The sequence below is a fragment of the Phoenix dactylifera genome, chromosome 8 (assembly GCF_009389715.1).
Source record: "Phoenix dactylifera cultivar Barhee BC4 chromosome 8, palm_55x_up_171113_PBpolish2nd_filt_p, whole genome shotgun sequence".
Taxonomy (NCBI): Eukaryota; Viridiplantae; Streptophyta; class Magnoliopsida; order Arecales; family Arecaceae; genus Phoenix; species Phoenix dactylifera.
Genome location: NC_052399.1, coordinates 5,681,053 through 5,707,272, shown reverse-complemented (window position 1 = coordinate 5,707,272; position 26,220 = coordinate 5,681,053). Strand labels below are relative to the sequence as shown.

Here is a 26,220-nt window from a genome sequence, read left to right as displayed (position 1 = left end):
CTTGCTTGTCCTTCGGGGCCGTCATCTTCTCCGGTGCAGAGTGGTCTGAGCTACCATCAAGTCGGCACGCCTGGTATTCGACCAAAGGCCACACTCAACAGCACGGATATTGATGCAATCAGGTCAGAGTGCCCCAGAGCCCCTTCTGTCTTCAGAGCGTCGTTGCATCCACTTTCTGAAAGCAATAAAATTGCATGAATACCCTTCAAAATTACTATTTGTATTATACTCTTATAAATATTTCTTTTTACATATTTATTTATTAATAATATTTTGTTATTTTAATTTTAAACCAATAAATAGCATAAATACATATAAAAAAAGAATATATATACAAAACAAGTATTTGATGAGGATATACATACAAATATTAATTTTAAAAAAAATATTTATACAAATTCTAATATTTAAAAGAATATGTATAAAAAATGTTATTATATATATATATATATATATTCTTTGTCACTATCTGTCAGGGCATAGCATCCACGATCACCAATGCTCTGGAAAGTGCGCAGCAGCGCCACTTTTTTCCGAAACCTCTTCATCTGACGACTGGCGGGCCTGCGACGCCATGGGTTGACCAGCCTGATGGATTTACATCTTGAGTTGATTTCAGATCAAGAGGACAATCAGTAACTAGGCAGACGCAGCGATCAGCTTCTGCTTCTATTATTTTAATATTATTTTTTGTACAAGCTGCTCATGACTGCTTGTTGTCCAGTTTTTGGTAATAAGATATAAATCAGATTTTCTCATGCAAGATTCAATTAATGATCCTTAGCAGTGTAGCACCACTAAATAATTTTATAGAAACGAAAAAGAATTATGTAGCACAACCTCCTCAAAAAATTGATTTGATAGTTCAGATTTGAAATCAGCCACTCTTTACAAATTGAATTAGAATTGGTGCTTACCCTCCTTACGACCCTCTTTGAAAGCCAAGTGGAATAAAAGCCTAAAATAGAAGATGGCAACGGAAAGGACAACGCCATAGAAGAAGAATATCCAAATATCAAGAAACCGCTCGATCAAGCAATTCCAGAACTTAGGATAATACCATTTTTCTTTTCCAAAAAAGTTCTTATGTAAACTGATAGGAATGAAAGATTCCAAAGATAATTAAATAATCCTTTCCCATTGCTTAACTCCTCGAACCCCAAATTTTCTAAATGAATAAACGAAAGGATTTTTTTTTCATGAATACCTTTCTAAATATCGAATTTCGCATAAATATCCTTCCAAAATTAATATTTACAATATATACCCTCATAAAACTCGGTTATTGTACAAATATCGAAAAATAAAATAAATATCCTTGTTCTAATGATGTTGAAAAAAATCATATTTATATTAATTAAAAATAAAATAAAATTTTAAAATTACGTTATTGTTTCTATTTGCTTTTCCTGCTATTGGGATTACGTTAAGTTTTTAATATCATTAGATAGCATGGGTACATATGCAAAAATAAAAACAAAAAAAAAATGATAAAATGACAAAACAAGTATTTTACGATGGTATACATGCAAATATCAATTCTAAAAAGATATTTATATAAAATCCAATATTTAGGAGAGTACTTATGTAAAAAATCTAAACAAAATACCTTTACGTCTAAGAAATGCATTTTGTTTGCGGTACATGATGAGAAACAGAGAGGAACCAGGGAAGCGTCGTCGAGGTGGTTTCAACTGATCCTCTTTCTTCGACATTTTAGCAAAACCTGAAAATTCATTATTAATTACCTTGATAATGGATTGATTAAAATCTTGTTTTAAAAAGCAAAACAAAATCTTGGGCCTGCCATGATGCACCTTGGACTCCCCTTTGATCAAAGACAAAAAAAGAAAAGAAATCATGCTTTCATTCAAAAAGAGGGAGATAAAATATCCAAGTAAATTCGCAAAGACTCTTCTTATTTCATTGCAAAGCGGCAAACGACTACATTAGATACCCTTCAACAGACGTTCAGAGACAAGAAGGCGCGCTAACACATGCAAACACTTATACAACGACACATACTCGTTATTCCCTCGAATGAAAGAGGCTGCAGCATCACCAACGAACGCCTCTAGAATGCAGCGCTTCTTGTATGAATTCAGCCAGAGATTTCGATGGCTTTCACCTCGGGCTTCTTCTTCTCCTCTTCTTTCGGCACGGTCACCGTCAGCACCCCGTTCTCCATGGACGCCTCCACCCGGTCCACCTTGGCATTCTCCGGCAGCCGAAACCGCCGGAGGAATTTGCCGCTGCTTCTCTCGACGCGGTGCCACTTGTCGTTCTTCTCCTCTTTCTCCTTGCTGCGCTCGCCGCTGATCTGGAGGACCCTGCCCTCCTCTACCTCCACCTTCACCTCCTCTTTCTTAACCCCGGGGAGGTCGGCTTTGAAGATGTGGGCCTCCGGGGTCTCCTTCCAGTCGATGCGGGTGTTGGCGAAGGCGGAGGTCTCGCTGACGAAGCTGGGGCGGGACTCCGCGAGGGCGCGGAAGGTGTCGAAAGGGAAGCTGTGGAAAGGATCCCAGACGTCGAGGGAGAAGGGGTCGAAGATGTTGCTCCGCCTGACAATCGACATTCTTCTAAATGAAGCTCTACCGGTTGGCGACAATAAATTTGGCTAAGGATCTCTTCACTTGGAGACGTTTGAATGGCTTCTCGATGATGTGTTCGGGATCGGATACTGGAGTATTTATAAGTGAGGAGGAGGAGAGGTCTTGAAGTTTCCAGTTTCCGCTCTTCCTAGTATTCTCCATGCGTGTAGGAGCGCGAAGCAACGCCAGAATTCCGGAAGCCTCTAGTTGACAAGGAAATCCTGGGGCTGGCCCGGCTTTTTGGCCCATGGGCTCGTTTCAAGTGCCATCTGATGGTGTAGGGATCGCTGGTTTTCGTACCCTGGACCTGGGTTTGTCATTCATGGATCGACCAGGTTTGCATCCTTGGCCCAGATGGGTATTTGCCATTTAGCAGCTCCCGCCGAGTAACTTCTAGCATCTAACGGTTCATGCTCTTTAGTCTTAGAGGTAGAATGAGGAAGAATTTGGCAAGAAAGGGACGTGTGATTCCACAATTGCAAATATTTTGCGGATGGAGAAAAGTACAAGTTGGTAAAGCTATATATCAAGAAAAATTTAAAATCACTTAGAAATAAATCTGTTTTTTTTTTCAAACTACAAAACCAGAAAAGGGGAAGTTAAGGGACATAATGTAATTGACAGAGAGGAGAAAGAACATAAAAGAAGCATAATAAATAGAGAGAAAGCCCAAAGCCTATCAGCTCACTTGCAACCTTCCGTGTCTTTGTATCATGTGTACCATACTACTTTCTTTAAAATGATAGGCAGCGCTGTTACTATTATTATTGTCCCAAGAAATTACCAATTTTTTGATTATAGGCATCAATAGCAATTATAAAAAAATTTAAATATTCTTAGAAGATATTTCTACCTGAATAAATGTTACCCAACCAATTCTGCGAGCATTATCTTTATTGTTATAATTTTGATGTAAATATGATGTCAAAATAATAATGTATTTGCACTACTATGTAATTATATTTTTTTTGTTCCATTTTGTAAGGGCAACATGTCAAGCTTCCCCTTTTTTATATTTTTAATTTTTTTTTTCTTTTGAGAAAACTTTTAGTTAGATTAACAACATATTTGGTTCTCAGGAATCAAAAAGAATCGGAATGGAATCAAAACAGACTGCAAATAAGAAAGCATAGAATTCAAGATTTTGACTTCATTGTGTAGATGCGACGGAGAAATGCAAAAAATAAAAGAAATATAAGTCAATTTTAATATTTAGGTTGACTGGTTATTTTTCGTGTATTATTGTGATTTGTAAGCTTTTTATAATATATATATTTTTTACTTTCTATTTTTAATCATTTTTGTAACATTCCTATCTAATAATTATTAAATTTTAGAATTTATTTATATATTTTTATTAAACTTTTTATTCTTATTTTTTTCATACATTGTCATTTTTAGTAACTTCAAAATTTATATTTCTAGTATTTTAATGAGATATTCTATTGCTCTTGATTTTCCTAAATTTCTATTATATATCTTCATCCCCATATATTTCTTGAATTAAATTTCTTAGTATTTGTATAACATATTGCTATTTTTTAATAATTTGAATATAAATATAAATTATTTCGGATAGCAATTCTCACAACACGCGAATTTAATTAATAATTAATATACTATTAAAATATATACTATTTGATACTTTTAAGTTTTGACATCATCACCATTATTTTTATTGGTTAGATATTAGTTAAATTTCTTATTTTATTTTATATCATAATTAAGAATAAATGACTTATATCATGTATATCATCTATTATTTTGTACATTAGAAAGGCTACTAATTAGATTATTTTTTTTTTTAAGAATTCAATCTCCACTCTAAGAAAAATGTAACTTTTGAATTGATCTGGTCGAAAAAGAAAACACAAAGCAAAAGAAAGAAAAAGCTTATTTATTCCTCTAATTTGTAATTGTCAGTTCTCAGACGCATCCCAGAACACACAACTACAGGTCGCAAGCTACAAAGACGTCTCAAATGAGATAAGAAATTTGATAGACTAATTAAGCCCTCATCTCCATCCAAAGAACGTCTAAGAATGAACAATATCCCACATCACTTGGAGGATGACGACGGCCACGGAGATCCACTGCCGTCAGATGCCTTCCTTCCCCCGCCGTTGCCCATCATCTTCTTGAACTCCTCAAAGTTCACGCTACCATCGCCGTCCAAATCGACGGACCGGATCATCCGGGAGCAGTCCTGAACAGAGCACTTCTCGCCCAATCTCGTCAGCACCAGATGAAGCTCCTTCGCGGAGATCAGCCCGTTCTTGTCCAGATCGTATATCGCGAAGGCGTCCCTCAGCTCCTCCTCCCGTCCGGCGGCGTCGCCCAGCCCGCGGTGGAACGCGGCAAAGTCATTCAGATCCACGAAGCCGTCTCCGTCGGAGTCGAGCTCCGCCATCATGGCTTTGAGTTCTTCGTCGGATACCTCAGATCCGAGGGCGCGCATCACGTTGGCTAGCTCCGACGCCGAGATCTTGCCGTCGCCGTTGGCATCGTAGTGCGCGAAGACCCGCTCGACGTCGTTCATGGAGGCCGGCTCCGGGGGCTTCTTCGATTCCTGGGGTTTCGCCATCGCGAGCTTCGTATTCTATTTATAGTGGAGTGGACTAGCGGCAAAGAAGTGCTTATGTTCGCGTACGGGCCTTATATCGCAATCCTTGCGGCGCTCTCCTTTCTGAAAATTAACGGCCGGTACATATTTGGACGTGCCTTAATATCTTTATGACATCCGGTCCATATACATTTAACTCAAGATCCTTGGAGGACGAAAATACCCTCCATGTCCAATCGAATCATAAAAGCCAAAATCCGGCCTCCGATTACCATATAGCTCTAAAACTCTTTTTTTCATTGTATTAACTTATTGGATCTCACCCATTATGATTCATTATATTGACATTTTAGATTTTAATTATAATATTTAATTTGCTGGTACAAAATTAGTAATCAATTATTCTTATAAGATAATAAATCTTATAATTCATTGAATTGAAATTTTAGATCTCAATTACAATATTTGATTTGCTGGCACAAAATTAGTAATCAATTATTCTAATAAGATAATAAATCTTATACTTTATTAAATTGATATTTTAGATCTCAATTACAATATTTGATTTGCCGGCACAAAATTAGTAATCAATTATTCTAATAAGATAATAAATCTTATAATTTATTAAATTGATATTTTAGATCTCAATTACAATATTTGATTTGCTGGCACAAAATTAGTAATCAATTATTATAATAAGGTAATAAATCTCATAATTTATTGAATTGACATTTTAGATCTCAATTACAATAATTGATTTAATGGCACAAAATTAGTAATCCATTATTCTAATAAAGTAATAAATCGTATAATTCATTGAATTGACATGTTAGATCTCAATTACAATAATTGTTTTACTAGCACTAAATTAGTAATCAATTATTACTAATTTAAAAATTCAAACAAAAAATTCGCCATAACAACAAATTTAAGTTTGCACTTAGGCTTTTCTAAAAATTAAATTTGTGTGATTTTTAGTGACTATATCTACTAACTAATAGTGTTAAAGAAAAGCTTATCAAAGAGGCATACGTGCCTAAGAAAGGCCGGTACTTAAGTGAGCCTAGTGCTCCACCACCGATCTGGAGCTGATCTGGCTATTAGTTTTTGGATATATCAATTAGACATCCAAAGTTCAATATAAATATTAGTGCAATCTATTGACATAAATTTTTTGCCTTCAATCAGGTTTCTGTCTCTATTCTATAATCATGATCCTGTGGCCTCCAGCACTAGTGACCACCTTAGTGCCAAACTAGAGAAAATTGATGACCATAATTTTAGGGGGTGGCAGAACCAAATGTGGTTTTGGCTCACCACATTAAGATTGATCTCAGCAATAAGTGAGAGCACTATTGAAGTTGATAATGGGTTCAACCCAACTACTTCACGACTTGCTACTCGCTAAAACCCAAATCCAAATCGGAGTTCATCCTCCTCCCAAACTGAACCTTCTGCTTCTACCGGATAGCAAATATGGTCTTGATGATGCTGGGGTAAAGAGGTTCAAGGCCTCCGACTTCAATAACTTTAGAATGGTGGACTCAAAGCCTATGAATGACCAAATTCATGATTTTGAAATCCGGATCGACCAACTTAGGGCCAATGGAACCAATTTGGATGAGTCATTCCAGTTAGCCTGTCTGATAGATAATTACTAAATTTCTAGTCTGATTTTGCTAAGATCCTAAGCCATACCCAAAGAGGTCTCACCCTAACCTAAGTTTTGAACTTCATTAGGATTGAAAAGCAACACAGGCTCAGGAGTAAAACCTCTACTGGATACAAGAATAATGCTTATAATGTAGAGCCTCCACCTAAAAAAAATCAGAACCGCCCCTTCAAAAATAAGCATTACAAAAAGAAACCTTACAACCCTAGAAATCCTAACCACCACAATGGAGAACCTATCCAATCCCAGAAGCAGAAGAAGAAGGAGGAAAGTGGTGTTCGTTTCTATTATGTGTGTGGTCGAACCAACCATTTGTCTCTCCAGTGCTTCTATAAGAAAACTGCACCTCTTCAATCTAAGAAGAAAGGTCCACACACAACCAATGCTCAAGTCAACATGGTGACTTCCGGCGTTGGCTCCTCTGATACTGCTTTCAGGTCTATTTCCTTCACTCCTGAAGTTAACATGACTTTACAAGCACTTGATTGGTAGATTGATACCGGGGCTGGTATTCACATTTGATCGGATTGCTCCTGGTTTTCTTCTTACCAGATCTTAAGTGGAGGAGCTGTGATCATGGCAAATAGTACGGACGCACGTGTGCTAGGAGTGGGACGTGTAGACTTAAAGCTAACCTCTAAAAAAGTTCTGTCCCTGCATGGCATCCAATATGTTCCGGTCGTTAGGAGAAACCTAATTAGTGGTTTCTTGCTTGTCCAGTAAGGCTTTCGTCTTGTTTTTTAGTCCAATAATATTGTAATTTCTCATGGTGTAATGTCTATTAGAAAAGAATTCCTAAGTGAAGGATTGTTTAAGTTGAATGTAATAGTTTCTTCAATAAATAAAAATTCTTTGATCATGAATATAGAACCTCCTTCTATTTGGCATGGTAGGTTAAGTCATATAAATTATAATACAATTAAGCAACTAATGAACCTAAATTTAATACCAAAAAGTGATCTTAAGAACTATGAGAAATATGAAATCTGTATAGAAGTTAAACTTTCTAGAAAGCCTTTTAAATCTGTTAATATGGATTTGGATCTATTAGAGTTGATCTATAGTGATGTTTGTGACTCCGGTAAAACTTCTAGAGGAGGTAACAGATACTTTATAACCTTCATAGATGATCTATCCAAGTTTTGTTACATCTACCTAATTAAAAGTAAGGATGAGGTGCTCAGTAAATTTAAGATTTTTAAGATCGAAACTGAGAACCAACAAGAAAAGAAAATTAAAATTCTTAGATCAAATTGGAGAGGTGAATATACATCTAATGATATAACTCAATTTTGGAAAGATCATGAAATCATTCATGAAGTGACTGCTCCCTATTCTCTCCAATCAAATGGAGTAGCAGAAAGGAAGAATAAGACTTTAATGGATATAGTTAACTCTATGCTTATAAGCTCAGGAGTACCAGAAAATTTGTGGAGGGAAGCTCTAGTTTCAGCCTGTTATATCCTTAATAGGATTTCCTCCAAAAATAATGATCTAACTCCATATGAAGTTTGCAAACATAGAAAACCTAATCTTAGCTAGTTGAAAGTGTGGGGGTGCTTGGAAAAAGTAAAAATACTTGATTTTAAGAGAAAGAAAATAGGGCCTAAAACAGTGGATGTCATATTCATAATATATGCAGCTAATAGTAAAGCCAATAGATTTCTAGTGATTAATTCAGAGGAAAGTGATATTAGCAACAACACTATCATAGAAGCCAGAGATGCAACATATTTTGAAGATACCTTTCCACTTAGGACTAGAGTAGATAGTGGTATAACTAGTAGCTCTAATAGATAAGGACAAGAGAAATAAAAGTAGAAGCAGAATCTAGGAGGAGTAAGAGATCCAGGATAGAGAAAATATTTGGGGATGACTTTTACACCTTTTTTATAGAAGACTCTCTAATTACTTTTGAGGATGCAATGAAATCCTTGGATTCACCTTTTTGGAGGGAAGCTGTAGACAACGAGATGCAGTCAATTATTTAAAACAATACTTGGGTATTGACTGATCTTTCTTCTGGCTGAAAACTATAGATTGCAAATGGATCTTTAAGAAAAAATTTAAGCCTAATAGCTCTGTAGATAAATTTAAAGTTAAATTAGTTACCAAGGATTTTACTCAGAGACCTGGGATAGATTTCTTTGATGTCTATGCATCTGTAGCTAGGATTACGACTATTAGGATCCTTATAGCATTAGCCTCCATTCATAGATTAATAATTCATCAGATGGATGTCAAAACAGCTTTTTAAAATGGAGACTTAAATGAAAAAATCTATATGGACCAGCTAGAGGGATTTATAATCTCATGCCAAAAAATAAAGTTTGCAGACTAGTCAGATCTCTCTATGATCTTAAACAAACACCAAAGCAATGACACTTGGTATATTATAAGTGTCAATAGTACAAACGAATGTGTATATTATAAGAGAGTTGGAAATAAACTTGCGATCTTGTGCCTCTATGTAGATGATATACTGATCTTTGGGACAGATCTTCAGATAGTTGATGAAGTAAAGCAATTCTTAAATCATAAGTTTGATATGAAAGATTTGGGACAAGCTGACTTAATTTTAAATACCAAAATAATTAGAAATACAAATAGTATTAAGTTATCCCAAAGTCATTATGCTGACAAGATTCTTAATAAATTTAATTATACCGATTGTCAACCTATTTCTGCTCCCTTTGATCACTCTACATATCTTAAGAAGAACTTAGGAACTCCTATCTTTAAAAGCCTATATGCTCAAATTATAGGCTCACTAGGATTCCTAGCAAACTACACTAGGCCAGATATAGCATATGATGTGAATAGACTTAGTAGATATACTGTTAATCCAAATAAATATCACTGGACAGTATTAGAGAGAATTCTTAGGTATCTTAAGATTACCAAGTCCTATAGTTTGCACTTTAGTGGATTTCCTGTTGTTCTAGAAGGCTATAGTGATGCCAACTAGATCAGCGATACCTTAGATGTTAAATCCACCACAGCATATGTCTTTCTTCTAAGAGATGCTGCTGTGTTTTGAAAATCCACCAAACAAACCTTGATATCTAGGAGTATCATTGAATCTGAACTGATAGTTTTAGACACTATTAACACTAAGGCTGAGTGGCTCAAAGATCTACTAATAGACTTTCCTGCAGATGAGTCATCTTTACCACCTGTCTTCTTACATTGTGACTGTAAATCTGCAATAGATAAGTACAACCAAGAAAATGCCAATGTAAAAATGAAAAAGCACTTAAAAATGCATCATAAATCATTAAGATACAAATTGAAAAATAACGTTATTGCTTTAAATTTTGTAAAATCAGAAAATAATTTGGCTGATCAGCTTACAAAAAGTTTGTCTAAAACAGTAGTTCTAGAGTCGTCGAGGGGGATGGAGCTTAGCCCATAAAGATAGATCACCACGGTGGGAACCTAACCTTAAAAGGTTCAATGGGTAGAAACAAACCGGAGTGTGACTAAGAGGAGCACTATTTTATGTTTTCCTCATCCCTATGATGCTAGTGCTCATAAAAGCAAACGGTAGGATGAGTTTGTTTCTATAACTTTTAATGAGTCCAAGACCCAAGAGGCAGGAGCTTCCTTGCTGGCTTCCTTATTATGACTCACCTATATATGTAGTCGTGAGGCAGTGATTATGAAAAATGGACGATTCCCTAAAAAGCACATGAAAGATACCTGCGCATGGCCATATTAGCTCAACCCACTTAGAACCCAAATCGGGCTATAATATTTGTGCTGTTGATTTAATCTGAGCCATGGACCGAGGGCGTCGATCTTAACCTTTATCTGTGCATACCCTGCCCGCCGGAGCTAGTCGGAAACATCATCCAGTCGCATTGGCCGGTCCGCCACCGCATCAATCTTAAGCAGGGAATCCTTATCCTAGAACTCATGGGGGGAGGTAGGGTAGCCGCAGCCAAACCACCGTTCGACTCACCGTGTTGATTCTTGAGACAAAGTTGGGGCGCCGCTCCTCCATCGCTAGCAATTGGTTGGCCACCAACAACGGATCGTTTGCCAACGTAGCATCCCGACCAACCATGCTCCAGAATCTGAAAGTCGTGAGGCCCTCCGCCATCGAGAAGAAATCGACGTTGTACGCCAGCTTGCCCCACAACCGAAGGTCGCACGCCACCCACTGCCGAAACCTAGCAGCCCAAGCTCCGAACAACCATTGCCGACGACGACCATGCCTCACTCCCTCCCCACACGAGCAGCCGGTAGCTCCAACACCTCTATAAAAAAGGCTTTGGAGCACCGCCAGTTCCTCCGCCGTGATCTGGTGATTAGTCCACATCTGCCTCCAAGGACCCTGTTCCACCTCCGACCACAAGGAGGTGGTCGCGTCCCCTTGCTTGTCCTTCGGGGCCGTCGCCTTCTCCGGCGCAGTGGTGGTCTGAGCTGCCATCAAGTCGGCACGCTTGGTATTCGACCGAAGGGCACACTCAACAGCACGGATATTGATGCAATCGGGTCAGAGTGCCCCAAAGCCCTTTCTGTCTTCAGAGCGTCGTTGCATCCACTTTCTGAAAGCAATAAAATTGCATGAATACTCTTCAAAATTGCTATTTGTATTATACTCTTATAAATATTTCTTTTTGCATATTTATTTATTAATGATTTTTTGTTATTTTAATTTTAAACCAATAAATAGCATGAATACATATAAAAAAGAATATATATAAAAAACAAGTATTTGATGAGGATATACATACAAATATTAATTTTAAAAAATATACAAATTCTAATATTTAAAAGAATATGTATAAAAAAATGTTATTATATATATATATATATTCTTTTTCACTATCTCTCAGGGCATAGCATCCACGATCACCAATGCTCTGAAAAGTGCGCTGCAACGCCACTTTTTCCCGAAACCTTTTCATCTAATGACTGGCGGGCCTGCGACGCCATGGGTTGACCAGCCTGATGGATTTACATCTTGAGCTGATTTCAGATCAAGAGGACAATCAGTAACTAGGCAGATGCAGCGATCAGCTTCTATTATTTTAATATTATTTTTTGTACAAGTTGCTTATGGCTGCTTATTGTTCAGTTTTGGGTAATAAGATTTAAATCAGATTTTCTCATGCAAGATTCAATTAATGATCCTTAGCAGTGTAGCACCACTAAATAATTTTATAGAAACGAAAAAGAATTATGTAGCACAACCTCCTCAAAAAATTGATTTGATAGTTCAGATTTGAAATCAGCCACTCTTTACAAATTGTATTAGAATTGGTGCTTACCCTCCTTAGGACCCTCTTTGAAACCCAAGCGGAATAAAAGCCTAAAATAGAAGATGGCAACGGAAAGGACAACGCCATAGAAGAAGAATATCCAAATATCAAGAAACCGCTCGATCAAGCAATTCCAAAACTTAGGATCATACCATTTTTTTTTCCAAAAAAGTTCTTATGCAAACTGATAGGAATGAAAGATTCCAAAGATAATTAAATAATCCTTTCCCATTGCTTAACTCCTCGAACTCCAAATTTTCTAAATGAATAAACAAAAGGATTTTTTTTTGCATGAACACCTTTCGAAATATCGAATTTCACATAAATACCCTTCCAAAATTGATATTTACAATATATACCCTCGTAAAACTCTGTTATTGTACAAATGTCTGTAATATAACTGTTGTTCTAACAGTGTTGAGAAAAATCATATTTATATTAATTAAAAATAAAATAAAATTTTAAAATTACGTTATTATTTCTATTTGCTTTTTCTGCTATCGGGATCACGATCTATTTGTATGTCTACCCATTAAAAATATTTTAGTCATTTTAATTTGAAATTGTTAAGTTTTTAATGTCGTTAGATAGCATGAGTTCATATGCAAAAATAAAAACAAAAAAAAGGACAAAATGACAAAACAAGTATTTTACGATGGTATACATGCAAATATCAATTTTAAAAAGATATTTATACAAAATTCAATATTTATGAGAGTATTTATGTAAAAGTTCTAAACAAAAAACCTTTACCCTTGCGTCTAAGGAATGCATTTTGTATGCGGTACATGATGAGAAACAGAGAGGAACCAGAGTAGCGTCGTCTAGGTGGTTTCAACTGATCCTCTTTCTTCGACATTTTAGCAAAACCTGAAAATTCATTATTAATTACCTTGATAATGGATTGATTAAAATCTTGTTTTAAAAATGCAAAACAAAATCTTGGGCCTGCCATGATGCACCTTGGACTCCCCTTTGATCAAAGACAAAAAAAGAAAAGAAATCATGCTTTCATTCAACAAGAGGGAGATAAAATATCCAAGTAAATTCGCAAAGACTTCTTATTTCATTGCAAAGCGGCAAACGACTACATTAGATACCCTTCAACAGACGTTCAGAGACAAGAAGGCGCGCTAACACATGCAAACACTTATACAACGACACATACTCGTTATTCCCTCGAAAGAAAGAGGCTGCAGCATCACCAACGAACGCCTCTAGAATGCACCGCTTCTTGTATGAATTCAGCCAGAGATTTCGATGGCTTTCACCTCGGGCTTCTTCTTCTCCTCTTCTTTCGGCACGGTCACCGTCAGCACCCCGTTCTCCATGGACGCCTCCACCCGGTCCACCTTGGCATTCTCCGGCAGCCGAAACCGCCGGAGGAATTTGCCGCTGCTTCTCTCGACGCGGTGCCACTTGTCGTTCTTCTCCTCTTTCTCCTTGCTGCGCTCGCCGCTGATCTGGAGGACCCTGCCCTCCTCTACCTCCACCTTCACCTCCTCTTTCTTAACCCCGGGGAGGTCGGCTTTGAAGATGTGGGCCTCCGGGGTCTCCTTCCAGTCGATGCGGGTGTTGGCGAAGGCGGAGGTCTCGCTGACGAAGCTGGGGCGGGACTTCTCGAGGGCGCGGAAGGTGTCGAAAGGGAAGCTGTGGAAAGGATCCCAGACGTCGAGGGAGAAGGGGTCGAAGATGTTGCTCCGCCTGACAATCGACATTCTTCTAAATGAAACTCTACCGGTTGGCGACAATAAATTTGGCTAAGGATCTCTTCACTTGGAGACGTTTGAATGGCTTGTCGATGATGTGTTCGGGATCGGATACTGGAGTATTTATAAGTGAGGAGGAGGAGAGGTCTTGAAGTTTCCAGTTTCCGCTCTTCCTAATATTCTCCATGCGTGTAGGAGCGCGAAGCAACGCCAGAATTCCGGAAGCCTCTAGTTGACAAGGAAATCCTGGGGCTGGCCTGGCTTTTTGGCCCATGGGCCCGTTTCAAGTGCCATCTGATGGCGTAGGGATCTCTGGTTTTCGTACCCTGGACCTGGGTTTGTCATTCATGGATCGACCAGGTTTGCATCCTTGGCCCAGATGCTCCCGCCGAGTAGCTTCTAGCATCTAACGGTTCATGCTCTTTAGTCTTAGGAGGTAGAATGAGGAAGAATTTGGGAAGAAAGCGACGCGTGATTCTACAATTGCAAAATGGAGAAAAGTACAAGTTAGTAAAACTATATATCAAGAAAAATTTAAGATCACTTAGAAATAAATCTGTTTTTTTAAAACGACAAAACTAGAAAAGGGGAAGTTATGGGACATAATGTAATTGACAGAGAAGGGAAAGAACATAAAAGAAGCAAAATAAATAGAGAGAGAACCCAAAGCCTATCAGCTCACTTGCAACCTTCCGTTTATTATTGTGATTTATAAGTTTTTTATAATATATATTTTTTACTTTCTATTTTTAATCATTTTTGCATCATTCCTATCTAATAATTATTAAATTTTAAAATTTATTTATATATTTTTGTTGAACTTTTTTATTCTTATTTTATTCATACATTGTCATTTTTAGTAACTTCAAAATTTATATTTTTAGTATTTTAATGAGATATTCTATTGCTCTTGATTTTCCGAAATTTCTATTATATATCTTCATCCCCATATATTTCTTATTTGTATAACATATTGTTTTTTTTAATAATTTGAATATAAAGATAAATTATTTCAGATAGCAATTCTCACAACACGAGGATTTAATTAATAATTAATATATTATTAAAATATATGCTATTTGATACTTTTAAGTTTTGACATCATGACCGTTATTTTTATTGGTTAGATATTAGTTAAATTACTTATTTTATTTTATATCATAATTAAGAATAAATGACTTATATCATGTATATCACCTATTATTTTGTAGATTAGAAAGGTTACTGTTGCTGGTGGTCCAAACCGAGAACGATTGATACGACGGTGTGAACGGGGTTCCGTCTGAGTTGCCTTGGTTGGTGTTGGTTGCGCTCCACCTTCCACCGGGAGACCTGCAAACAAGCCTCGCACCACCACTGGGGTAGTGGGGGCCCTCCGACGATCAAGTCAGAGGAGATTGGAGGAGGAGGAAAGATGATAATCGCAAAGGAGAGAATGCTCTGGGAGATGTTGCTTACCCCCCCTTTCTCCCCCCAGCTGCATATATATCTGGCTGGGGGGTCCCTCAGGGGGGTTCGTCATCGTGGGGCACGATAGAATGGCCACTGACATGGCCGTTACAGGGCGTCGTGGAGCAGCGCTGGGTACGGCCATGACAGGGCGTAGTGGAGTTCCGCTTTGTACGGCTGATACAGGAGATCGTGGAGCAGCATCGGATACAGCCGTTGCAGGGAGTAGTGGAGCAGGAGGCCGCAGCATGCCTCTGGGGAATAGCCTGTCGTTATCAAGAGATCTCCGACTCGGGGTCGGAGTGCTGGATCAAAGGGCAGCCGACTCGGGGTCGGGCTGCGGAGCCGAAGATATCCGACTCGGGGTCGGAGTGCTGGATCAGGGGGCAGCCGACTCGGGGTCGGGCTGCGGAGCCGAAGATATCCGACTCGGGGTCGGAGTGCTGGATCAAAGGGCAGCCGACTCGGGGTCGGGCTGCGGAGCCGAAGATATCCGACTCGGGGTCGGAGTGCTGGATCAAGGGGGCAGCTGTGGTCTTCCTGGGCGTGCGTGCCGGTCACGTGGAGCATGGTGGCTAAGTTCCCCCGTAACAGTAGCCCCCCACTTCCGAGCCTGGAACCAGAAGGGGAACAGGTGAAGGAAGTGATGTTTCGAGATTGCCGCCATCCCTCGGAGAGGCGCGCGCGCTTCGAGCTCCCCGTCCTTTTTATGGCGTATGGCGGTTGTTGCTGACCTGGCAGTCTGAGGATCTCGGCGGACATCCTTCCCTAATGGTGTCGATTCGCCTTTGGGGCGCGAGCGACCTTTCGGCAGCCAGGCGTCCTCTGGCGTCATCGAGGCGTCACCCGCCTTTCCGCCTATTTAACCGGGGGCCCTCCCCCGTCCGTCTTCCTCTTTACAGATATTTTCGGGTTTCTCCTTTGCGCTGCCGTTGTTGCCGTCGGACCGTTCGCTTGCTTTTCCTATCGTACGGTCCTATCGTCAGAGGCGGTACGGGCCTATCGTCAGTCTGACGAGTTCGTCCGTGACGCATCGGACGCGGGGTCCGAATCCTTCATCTTAGGCTTCGAGGAAGGCCTGGCAAGGGTGTCGGCTAAGTACCCCGAAGTTGACCTGAGCGGGATCTCCCTTCTCGACTCCTCTCCGGCGCCATTGCCTGCTGATTCTCCAACCGTCTCCTTACCCCCTGCGGACGAGCCCGACGTTCCCGACCCGGGGGTTCCTCCAAGCTGACCTTCTGTAGTTTTCGTTGTCCTTTTCTTTGTATGTCGGCGTTTTGCCAAGTTGTATGGGTCTCGGCCCTGAAACAATGAAAGTTAATGCAAGTTGAATGTTTTTCGTCTCGCTTTCATCCTTCCTCTTTTTAACTCTTGGTTGCGTCTTGCCGACTTCTGATTCCCGGAGTTCTTCCGGCGCTAGGCCAGGCATCCGAGGGTTAGGCCTTAGGAAATTCTTCCGGCGCTAGGCCAGGCATCCGAGGGTTAAGCCTCAGGAAACTCTTCCGGCGCTGAGCCAGGCATCCGAGGGTTAGGCCTCAGGAAACTCTTCCGGCGCTAAGCCAGGCATCCGAGGGTTAGGCCTCAGGAAACTCTTCCGGCGCTAGGCCAGGCATCCGAGGGTTAGGCCTTAGGAAATTCTTCCGGCGCTAGGCCAGGCATCCGAGGGTTAGGCCTCAGGAAATTCTTCCGGCGCTGAGCCAGGCATCCGAGGGTTAGGCCTCAGGAAATTCTTCCGGCGCTGAGCCAGGCATCCGAGGGTTAGGCCTCAGGAAATTCTTCCGCCCGTTGGTCGGCCAAGGCTGGCGCAAGCCGAGGCGACCGGTCGGGGCTTCAGGCTAGTCTGCTCCCGGGATGATCATCGGGTTAGCCTGGCATCCGAGGACCGAGCCTCAGAAAATTCCGCTCGTTGGTCGGCCAAGGCTGGCGCAAGCCGAGGCAACCGGTCGGGGCTTCAGGCTAGTCTGCTCCCGGGATGATCATCGGGTTAGCCTGGCATCCGAGGGCCGAGCCTCGGAAAATTCCGCTCGTTGGTCGGCCCAAGGCTGGCGCAAGCCGAGGCGACCGGTCGGGGCTTCAGGCTAGTCTGCTCCCGGGATGACCATCGGGTTAGCCTGGCATCCGAGGGTTGTCAAGCCTCAGGAAATTCCGCTCGTTGGTCGGCCAAGGCTGGCGCAAGCCGAGGCGACCGGTCGGGGCTTCAGGCTAGTCTGCTCCCGGGATGATCATCGGGTTAGCCTGGCATCCGAGGGTTGTCAAGCCTCAGGAAATTCCGCTCGTTGGTCGGCCAAGGCTGGCGCAAGCCGAGGCGACCGGTCGGGGCTTCAGGCTAGTCTGCTCCCGGGATGATCATCGGGTTAGCCTGGCATCCGAGGGCCCAGCCTCGGGAAATTCCGCTCGTTGGTCGGCCAAGGCTGCGCAAGCCGAGGCGACCGGTCGGGGCTTCAGGCTAGTCTGCTCCGGGATGATCATCGGGTTAGCCTGGCATCCGAGGGCCCAGCCTCGGGAAGTTCCGCTCGTTGGTCGGCCAAGGCTGGCGCAAGCCGAGGCGACCGGTCGGGGCTTCAGGCTAGTCTGCTCCCGGGATGATCATCGGGTTAGCCTGGCATCCGAGGGCCCAGCCTCGGAAAATTCCGCTCGTTGGTCGGCCAAGGCTGGCGCAAGCCGAGGCGACCGGTCGGGGCTTCAGGCTAGTCTGCTCCCGGGATGATCATCGGGTTAGCCTGGCATCCGAGGGCCCAGCCTCGGAAAATTCCGCTCGCTGGTCGTGCGCCTGTCGCTTGCCGCCCGACGGGGTTTCTCCGTGGCCAGCTGCGATCGTGTTTCTCCTCTTCTCCAAGCGTTGTCTGGGGAACACCAGAAAGGCATTAAACGCTAATTAATGCGTTACCTGGGAAATCGGATCACCAGTTGCTGCTTGCGAGGAGTGTCAGTTAAGCGGCCGCAATACACGCGTTCTTCGAGGCGGATGCGGCCTGAGCGCGAGCGGAGATACGTGGACCTAGGGGTACTTGCCACCCGGAGTGTCCTGCACAAAGAATGTTGTTAAGGAGAATGACGCTTAGGAAATCGCGGGAAGATACGCCTCGAGAGCCGGAACGGCTCCGGATTCAATGCGCCCGCATTTATGGGAGCCACCCGCATCGGAACGACCGGGGGGCCGCCTTTTGGCTATAAATACAGGTGCAGGCGCGATGGAGTTTGCCAAGCCGGAGGTGTTCAGGTTGCCATGGATCGTGGACCTCCTCTCTGGCGCATGGCGGAGAGATTCCTGCCGAAGGAACGGGAGGCGCGCCCCTCGGAACTTCAGCCAACTAGCCGTTTCATCTGGGATCAACAAGGAGGGTCTCCCCGGCGGAACTCCGCTCTAGGCGTTTCATCCGGGATCACATCTCCCCTCCTTGAAGTTCAGCCTCCCGATTGAGCTCTGCGCCAGACGCTCGATCCGGGGCCGCGCCTCCATATGCTCTTCTCCCTTGTATTCCTTCTCTCCCCTAACACTGGGGAGGACCGGAATATCCCTTGGTGGTGGCGTTCCCCTGGAGGCAGCGGGAGCTTCTTCTGCGGCGGCTCCTCGTCTTTTTCGTGAGATGTCGATGGCGCCTCCGGTTAGAAGCGCCCCACTCCCGGTGGGTTGCAGCCGCTTTGGGTTGAGGGTTTGGGATCGCGGATCCTCAGCTCCACGGAGTCTCCACCTCTTCTCTGCTTCCTTTACTCCCTAATTTCCCTCTGGGAATTCCTTGTAATCATACGAGCACACCGTTGTAACCAGAAATTATTGAAATGAAAAGTGTTATACATTTTCAAACTGTCTTTCTGGCCTTGTCGTTTTACTGGTAATACATCCGCAGGTTAGCGGAATTCCAGCTCCTTGGAATTTCTCGGCCATCTAGGGCTTCCAACTGGTAGGAGCCAGGTCGGTTTACCCAACGAACCCTATACGGGCCTTCCCAATTTGGCGCTAGCTTCCCACCTTCCGTAGGTTGAGATGCTTTAGCTCGCCTCAGCACCAGATCTCCAATTCTGAAGAGCTTCGGTCGAACTTTGGAGTTGTAATATCGGGCTACTCTCCGCTGATACATTGCCATCCGAACCTGCGCCATTTCCCTTGCTTCTTCCAAGAGATCCAGGTTCCCTCGGAGTTGCTCCGAGTTGGCCTCGGGTCGGTGTGTGGCCACCCGAGGTGAGGGAAGTCCGAGTTCTACGGGGACAACGGCTTCCGTGCCGTAGGTTAGGCTGAAAGGCGTCTCCCCGGTAGGAGTCCGATGCGTGGTCCGATACGCCCAAAGGACATTCTCGAGTTCCTCGACCCAAGCTTGCCCCGTCCGCCCGATCCGCGCTTTGATACCTTGGAGGATTGTCCGATTCGTGACCTCGGCTTCGCCGTTGGTTTGGGGATGCGACACGGACGTGAACCGATGCTCGATCCCGAACTCCTCGCAGAAGTCCCGGAAATGCTTATTATCAAACTGTCGACCATTTATCCGAGATGAGGACCCGAGTACCCCAAATCGGACAATGATGTTCCTCTTACGAACTTCCGGACTTGCGCCTCCGTGATAGTGGCCAGTGGCTCTGCCTCCACCCACTTGGTGAAGTAGTCGATGGCGATAATCAAAAATTTCCGCTGAGCCGAAGCGACGGGGAATGGTCCGAGGATATCCATTCCCCACTGGGCGAAGGGCCAGGGCGCGGTGATTGGCGCCAAAGGAACAGAGGGGACTCTCTGGACGTTGGCGTGGCGCTGGCAGGCGTCGCATTTCCGCACGTGATCCTTTGAGTCCTCCAACAAGGTCGGCCAATAGTAGCCTTGCCTCATGATCTTATGAGCCAAGGACCTAGCCCCAAGTGCGATCCGCAGATGCCTTCGTGGACTTCGCTGAGGGCGTAGGCCGCTTCCGAGGGGCGGAGGCACCTTAAGAGGGGGGCGGTGAACGAGGTCCGATTACAGCCTCCCTTCATAGAGTACGTAGTGGGCGGACTTCATAACAAGTCGCCGAGCTTGATCTTCATCTTCGGGGAGTATCCCTTCGGCGAGGTAGGCGACGAGCGGGTCCATCCAAGATGGCTCCGGATCAATCGCCATCACCGCTCCGGCCTCGCCGATGCTCGGGGCATCCAAAGGTTTCCAGGTAGATCACCCTCGACAAGTTGTGCGCGTCTGCGTCCACCAAGCGGGACAACCTGTCGGGCCCTGGCATTTTTCGCTTCTTTGGGACCTGCTGAATATCGACACTGCCCGAGGTCGGGAATGAGTGCTTGCACCTTCCGGACGTAATTCCTGCATGGTCGGGCTCCGGGCCTCGAACTCCCCTCGGACCTGTCCGACCACCAGCTGGGAGTCGGTGAAGACCTTTCAAACGCCGGATGCCCGAGCTCCTTGGTGAGTTTGAGTCCCGCGACTAGGGCCTCGTACTCCGCTCGTTGTTGGTCGCTGGAAATCCGAACCTCAAGGCATACTCGGCTATCACTCCATCGTGGACTGGTGAGGACCAGCCCGGCCCCTCCACCTTCAGGGTTCGACGACCCATCAATGTGAAGCGTCCAGATCGGGAGGTCGAGGCTGGGTGGTTTCCGGCGGCCTAGGCTCCGCCTCCTGTACAGTGCACTCAGCGATGAAGTCCGCAAGCACCTGGGCCTTAATGGCGGGTCGGGGCTGGTAGCGGGATGTCGAACTCACCAAGTTCTACTGCCCACTTTACCAGCCGTCCCGCATTCTCAGGATTGCTGAGGATCTGCCGCAGTGGTTGATCGGTCAAAAGGGTGACAGAATGAGCCTGGAAATAGGGGCGAAGCCTCCTGGTCGCAGTCAGCAGCGCGAAGGCGATCTTTTCAGCCTTCGTGTACCGCGTCTCGGCATCCCGGAGGACTCGGCTGATGTAGTACACAGGCTTCTGAAGCTTTGCCTCTTCCCGAACCAGTACTGCGCTGACTGCGGTTGGGGAGACCGCCAGGTAAAGGTAGAGCATCTCCCCCTCTTGCGGCTTGGACAGCAGGGGAGGAGACGCCATGTACTCCTTGAGCTGGTCGAACGCCACTTGACATTCGGCCGTCCAGAGGAAGTCTTTCGGGCGCTTCAACACCTTGAAGAACGGTTGGCAGCGTTCGGCCGATTTTGCCACAAATCGTCCGAGCGCGGCGACCCTTCCAGCGAGCTCCTGAACCTCCTTCACTTTGGTCGGAGGGGACATATCTTGGATGGCCTTGATTTTGTCCGGGTTGGCCTCGATCCCCGCTGGTTGACAATGAAACCGAGGAACCTCCCGGCCGAAGCACCAAAGGCGCACTTCGCTGGGTTTAGCTTCATGCGAAACTTCCGCAAGGTGGCGAAAGTCTCCTCCAGATCCGCAATGTGCTGGTCTGCATGGCGGCTCTTTACCAGCATATCGTCCACGTACACCTCCATGTTCCGGCCGATCTGCTCCTTGAAGATTTTATTGACGAGGCGCTGGTAAGTGGCGCCAGCGTTCTTCAGACCGAAGGGCATTACCTTGTAACAGTACAGCCCCCGGTCTGTTATGAAGGCAGTTTTCTCCTCGTCCTGTGGAGCCATCATTATTTGGTTGTAGCCGGAGAAGGCGTCCATGAAAGACAGCAGCTGATATCCGGAAGTCGCGTCGACCAGTTGGTCTATTCGTGGAAGCGGAAAGCTATCCTTGGGGCACGCCTTGTTCAGGTCGGTGTAGTCGACGCACATCCTCCACTTCCCGCTCGCCTTCCGGACAAGTACGACGTTTGCCAGCCATTCGGGGTAGCTCACCTCCCTTATGAAACCTGCCTCCAAGAGTTTGTCTACCTCCTGGTCGACCACCCGGATCCGATCCGGGGCACAGTGTCTCTTCTTTTGCTTTACTGGTCGGTGGGTCGGGTCGACGTTGAGGGCGTGAGAAATGACCTCCGGGTCGATCCCAGGTACATCGGCCGCCGACCAGGCAAACACATCGCATTGGCTCGGAGGAATTCCACTAACCGGAGCCGAGCTTCCAAGTCGAGGTTGGCACCGACCCGGACCGTGCGGTCCGGGCGGCCTTCTTCGAGGGGAACTTCGATTACGCCCTCGGCCGGCTCCCCGTGCCGCAAGGCCACTTCGTCTCTGGCGTCAAGGACTCGACGCTTAGGGCCTCCATGGGCTTCTTCCCTTTGAGAGTTGCTAGGAAACACTGCCGTGCGGTCGGTTGGTCACCTCGGACCTCTCCAATCCCGGCCGCCGTGGGGAACCGCATGAGCAAATGGTAGGTAGAAACCACCGCGCGAAGGGCGTTCAGTCCGGGTCGTCCGAGGATAGCGTTGTAGGCCGAGGGACACGGACGACCAAGAACCCGAGTCGCACCGTGGCTTCTGCGGGTGCAACGCCCGCAGTCACAGGCAGCTCAACGACACCTTCGGCCGAGATAGCGTCTCCAGTGAATCCTATGAGGGGGGTGGATGTTTTGTGCAACAATTGTCGGGACAAGCTCATCTTTTGGAAGGCCTCGTAATACAAAATATCAGCTGAGCTTCCACTATCCACAAGAACACGCCTTACATCATAGTTCGCCATAGTGAGAGAGATCACCATGGCGTCATCGTGGGGAGTCTGAACCCCCTTTACATCTTCATCACAAAAAGTGATTACATTTCCGACCCTGCCTCTTCGCGACGGCCACTCCTGATGCTTCCGCCGAGCCCCCTGCGTTCCTCACGGGCCGAGAGCAGCCCCCAGTGATGGTGTGGATCACTCCCGCAACGGGTCGATTCTGCTCCCGAGGCTCCTGAGGGGCCGGGTCGGCCGGACGCGGGTCTGCGGGGGACGTCGGTCGTTTACATATCGACCGAGACGCCCTCGGCGAATGAGAGCCTCGATCTCGTCCCGAAGCTGGAAGCAGTCTTCGGTATCGTGGCCGTGGTCTCGGTGGTACTCACAGTACGCCCGAGAAGGCCTCCTCCCAGGGATCTTCTTCATCTGCCTCGGGACCGGGAGGTCCTCCCGCCCCTTGACCTCCATGAGGATCTGGGCCCGGGGGCCAGGAGTGGGGTGTACCGGTTGAAGCGTCGGTGCGGAGAACGAGGGCGTGTGGCGCCGTGGTTCCTTGCTGGTGACGGGCTTCTGCGCCGGCGTTGAGGCGTCGGGCTCCTCCTCTGGGGTGCCTCTTTTCGCCTTTTCTTCCCGGGCTTTAGAGGGGCCTCGGCGGCCTCCTTGTTCCGGTGGGAGGCTGCCTCCTCGGCGTCTGCATACTGGTTTGCCCGAGACAACAGCTCCGGGAAGCTCCGCGGCAGGCGTTTGTCCAGGGAGAAGGTGAGTCTGCCCTTCCGGAAGCCACGCTTCAGGGCTGAGAGAGCCACCTCCTGGCTCAGGTTCCGGACCTCCAGTGTAGCCTTGTTGAAGCGGGTGAGATAATCCCGCAGGCTTTCTCCCTCGTTTGCCGGACATCAAAGAGGGAGTCGGAGACCAGTCGCGCCGGCTACTGACGGCGAAATGGCTGATGAAGAGCGGGTGAACTGGTCGAAGGACTGGATGGAGTTAGCCTCCAGGCCGGCGAACCATGCCCTTGCCGGGCCACGGAGGGTCGCCGGGAAGGCCTTGCAGAGGAGAGGATCCGATGCTCCATGGAGGAGCATAAGAGTCCTGAAACTCTCCACGTGGTCCCGCGGGTCCGCCGCCCCGTCGTAGGGTTCGATCGCCGGCATTTTGAACCCCGGCGGGTTCGGGGTCCGCAGGATCCTCGAGGCAAGCGCCGGCTGGGAGGAGATCTCCAAGTCGGCGAAGGGATCTTTGGAGTGGCCCTTCAGGACCTGGAGTTGTCTGTGGAGATCGTCCACCCGCCGGTCCAGGGAGCGCGACCGGTGGGTGGGACAAGGAGCGGCGCGAGGGGGACCGACTGGAGTGCGGGCCCTCGAGGACTGGGGTCTGAGAACGCGCCCGGGTCCGCCTCTCGTACCCCGCGCAGCTCCGATGAGAAGGTCCTGGCAGAATGGACCGCACTCGAGAATCCTCCTCGCGCCGGCGCTCCTCTCCATGGGAGAGGAAGGAGCGCGGGTTGTGAGGAAGAGGCGAGTGCTCGGGGCAGCGGCTCCTGAGCCCGCTGCGGCACCCGAGAGATCACACCCTGCAGATTCTGCACTGCCTCCGCGAGGGTGCGAACCTGCTGGGCTAGCTGGTCGAACTGAGCAGCTTCGACCGTCTGAATGGGAGGGGCGGTGGAGTGCTGAGAGTGCGTTGGGGACGCAGCAGCCTCCCGGCCGAGGCGCGAGAGGCTCCGCGACCGGAAGCATTGGAAGCTCCACGACCACCTCGCCGTGCCATTACGATCGTTCTGAGATTCGGCCCTTCCTCTAGCGCCAACTGTTGCTGGTGGTCCAAACCGAGAACGATTGGCACGCGGTGTGAACGGGGTTCCGTCTGAGTTGTCTTGGTTGGTGTTGGTTGCGCTCCACCTTCCGCCAAAACCTGCAAACAAGCCTTGCACCACCACCAGGGGTGATGGCCCTCCGACGGTCAAGTCAGAGGAGATTGGAGGAGGAGGAGATGATAATCAAAGAGATGCTCTGGGAGATATTGCTTACCCCCCCCTTCTCCCCCCAGCCGCATATATACCTGGCTGGGGGTCTCTCAGGGGGGTTCGATCGTGGGGCACGATGGTGGCCACTGACATGGCCGTTACAGGGCGTCGTGGAGCAGCGCTGGGTACGGTCGATGGCAGGGCGTAGTGGAGCTCCGCTTTGTACGGCTGATACAGGAGATCGTGGGCAGCATCGGGATACAGCCGTTGCAGGGAGTAGTGGAGCAGGAGGCCGCGGCGTGCCTCTGGGAATAGCCTGTCGTTATCAAGAGATCTCCGACTCGGGGTCGGATGCTGGATCAAGGGCAGCCGACTCGGGGTCGGGCTGCGGAGCCGAGGATATCCGACTCGGGGTCGGAGTGCTGGATCATAGGGGAGCCGACTCGGGGTCGGGCTGCGGAGCCGAAGGATCCGACTCGGGGTCGGATGCTGGATCAAGGGCAGCCGACTCGGGGTCGGGCTGCGGAGCCGAAGGTCCGACTCGGGGTCGGAGTGCTGGATCAAGGGCAGCTGTCTTCCTGGGCGTGCGTGCCGGTCACGTGGAGCATGGTGGCTAAGTTCCCCGTAACAGTTACTATTTAGATTATTTTTTATTTAAGAATTCAATCTCCACTATAAGAAAAATGTAACTTTTGAATTGATCTGGTCCGAAAGAAAAAAAAAATCAGCTTGCTCAACTTGAATCTTTCATTAAAAAAAATCTCGAATTAAAATTTTAATTTTTTTTATTGATCTTTCTTTATCTTTTAAATTAAGATATATAGATTCTATTTATAATAATAGTGAGGTCGTAACAATTTAAATTATTTTTTTTAGTTTAAATAAAATTAAATATTTTAAAATAAATAAATTAATAAATTTAAGAAGATAAATTTTTACATCTGTTTGATTTTTTTTTTCTGAAAATGAGCTTCATCAAAATTCTATATAAAATAATTAACTAGTTCTTTTCGAAGCCTAAATAATAAAATTTCATCTAAATTTAATTCTTATAATATTAACCTAAAATTATAGATCTTAAAAAAAATATTTAATTTTAAAAAAAATATTCTAATACTAAACTATAATTTCTAAAAATTTGGGATACTAACTTTTCGAAACAATGAATCTGAACAGAAGTGATCAAAATATTCCCCATCACTCGAGTCTAATAACCCTTCTAAATATCCAAAAAAATAAAAAATGTAAAAGCCAGAGATGTTCTTATTAAGTTTGGTGATCCCTTTCACATTAAATTTGATAATCCTTACAAACACATCAATCAAAACAATACGGTCCTTATAAATCTCAATAAATTTACTGTAAGAACAACAAATTGAATGAAATAAAAATTAATATTTGGTTTCAATTTTATCGCTTATTTATGTGAACCATACACCACATCCATGTGGTGGCGTTCTCCTATTAAATCGTCGGAAAAAGCCTTCAAA

At 45.7% G+C, this 26,220-nt stretch overlaps 3 protein-coding genes across 3 annotated transcripts; all 3 read right to left on the bottom strand.

Moving 5' to 3' along the window:
* Positions 1–1,849: 1,849 nt before the first annotated feature.
* On the bottom strand, positions 1,850–2,712 carry LOC120111539 (16.9 kDa class I heat shock protein 2-like). The gene has a single exon (XM_039128781.1). The coding sequence runs from the start codon at positions 2,573–2,575 to the stop codon at positions 2,102–2,104; it is 474 nt and encodes a 157-aa protein (XP_038984709.1). The 5' UTR covers positions 2,576–2,712; the 3' UTR covers positions 1,850–2,101.
* Positions 2,713–4,573: 1,861 nt separating this feature from the next.
* Positions 4,574–5,214, bottom strand: LOC120111772 (probable calcium-binding protein CML18). The gene has a single exon (XM_039129671.1). The coding sequence runs from the start codon at positions 5,173–5,175 to the stop codon at positions 4,651–4,653; it is 525 nt and encodes a 174-aa protein (XP_038985599.1). The 5' UTR covers positions 5,176–5,214; the 3' UTR covers positions 4,574–4,650.
* Positions 5,215–13,147: 7,933 nt separating this feature from the next.
* LOC120111538 (16.9 kDa class I heat shock protein 2-like) lies at positions 13,148–14,024 on the bottom strand. Its single transcript, XM_039128780.1, has one exon. It carries the CDS (start codon positions 13,812–13,814, stop codon positions 13,341–13,343), a length of 474 nt encoding a protein of 157 aa, XP_038984708.1. The 5' UTR covers positions 13,815–14,024; the 3' UTR covers positions 13,148–13,340.
* Positions 14,025–26,220: the final 12,196 nt, after the last annotated feature.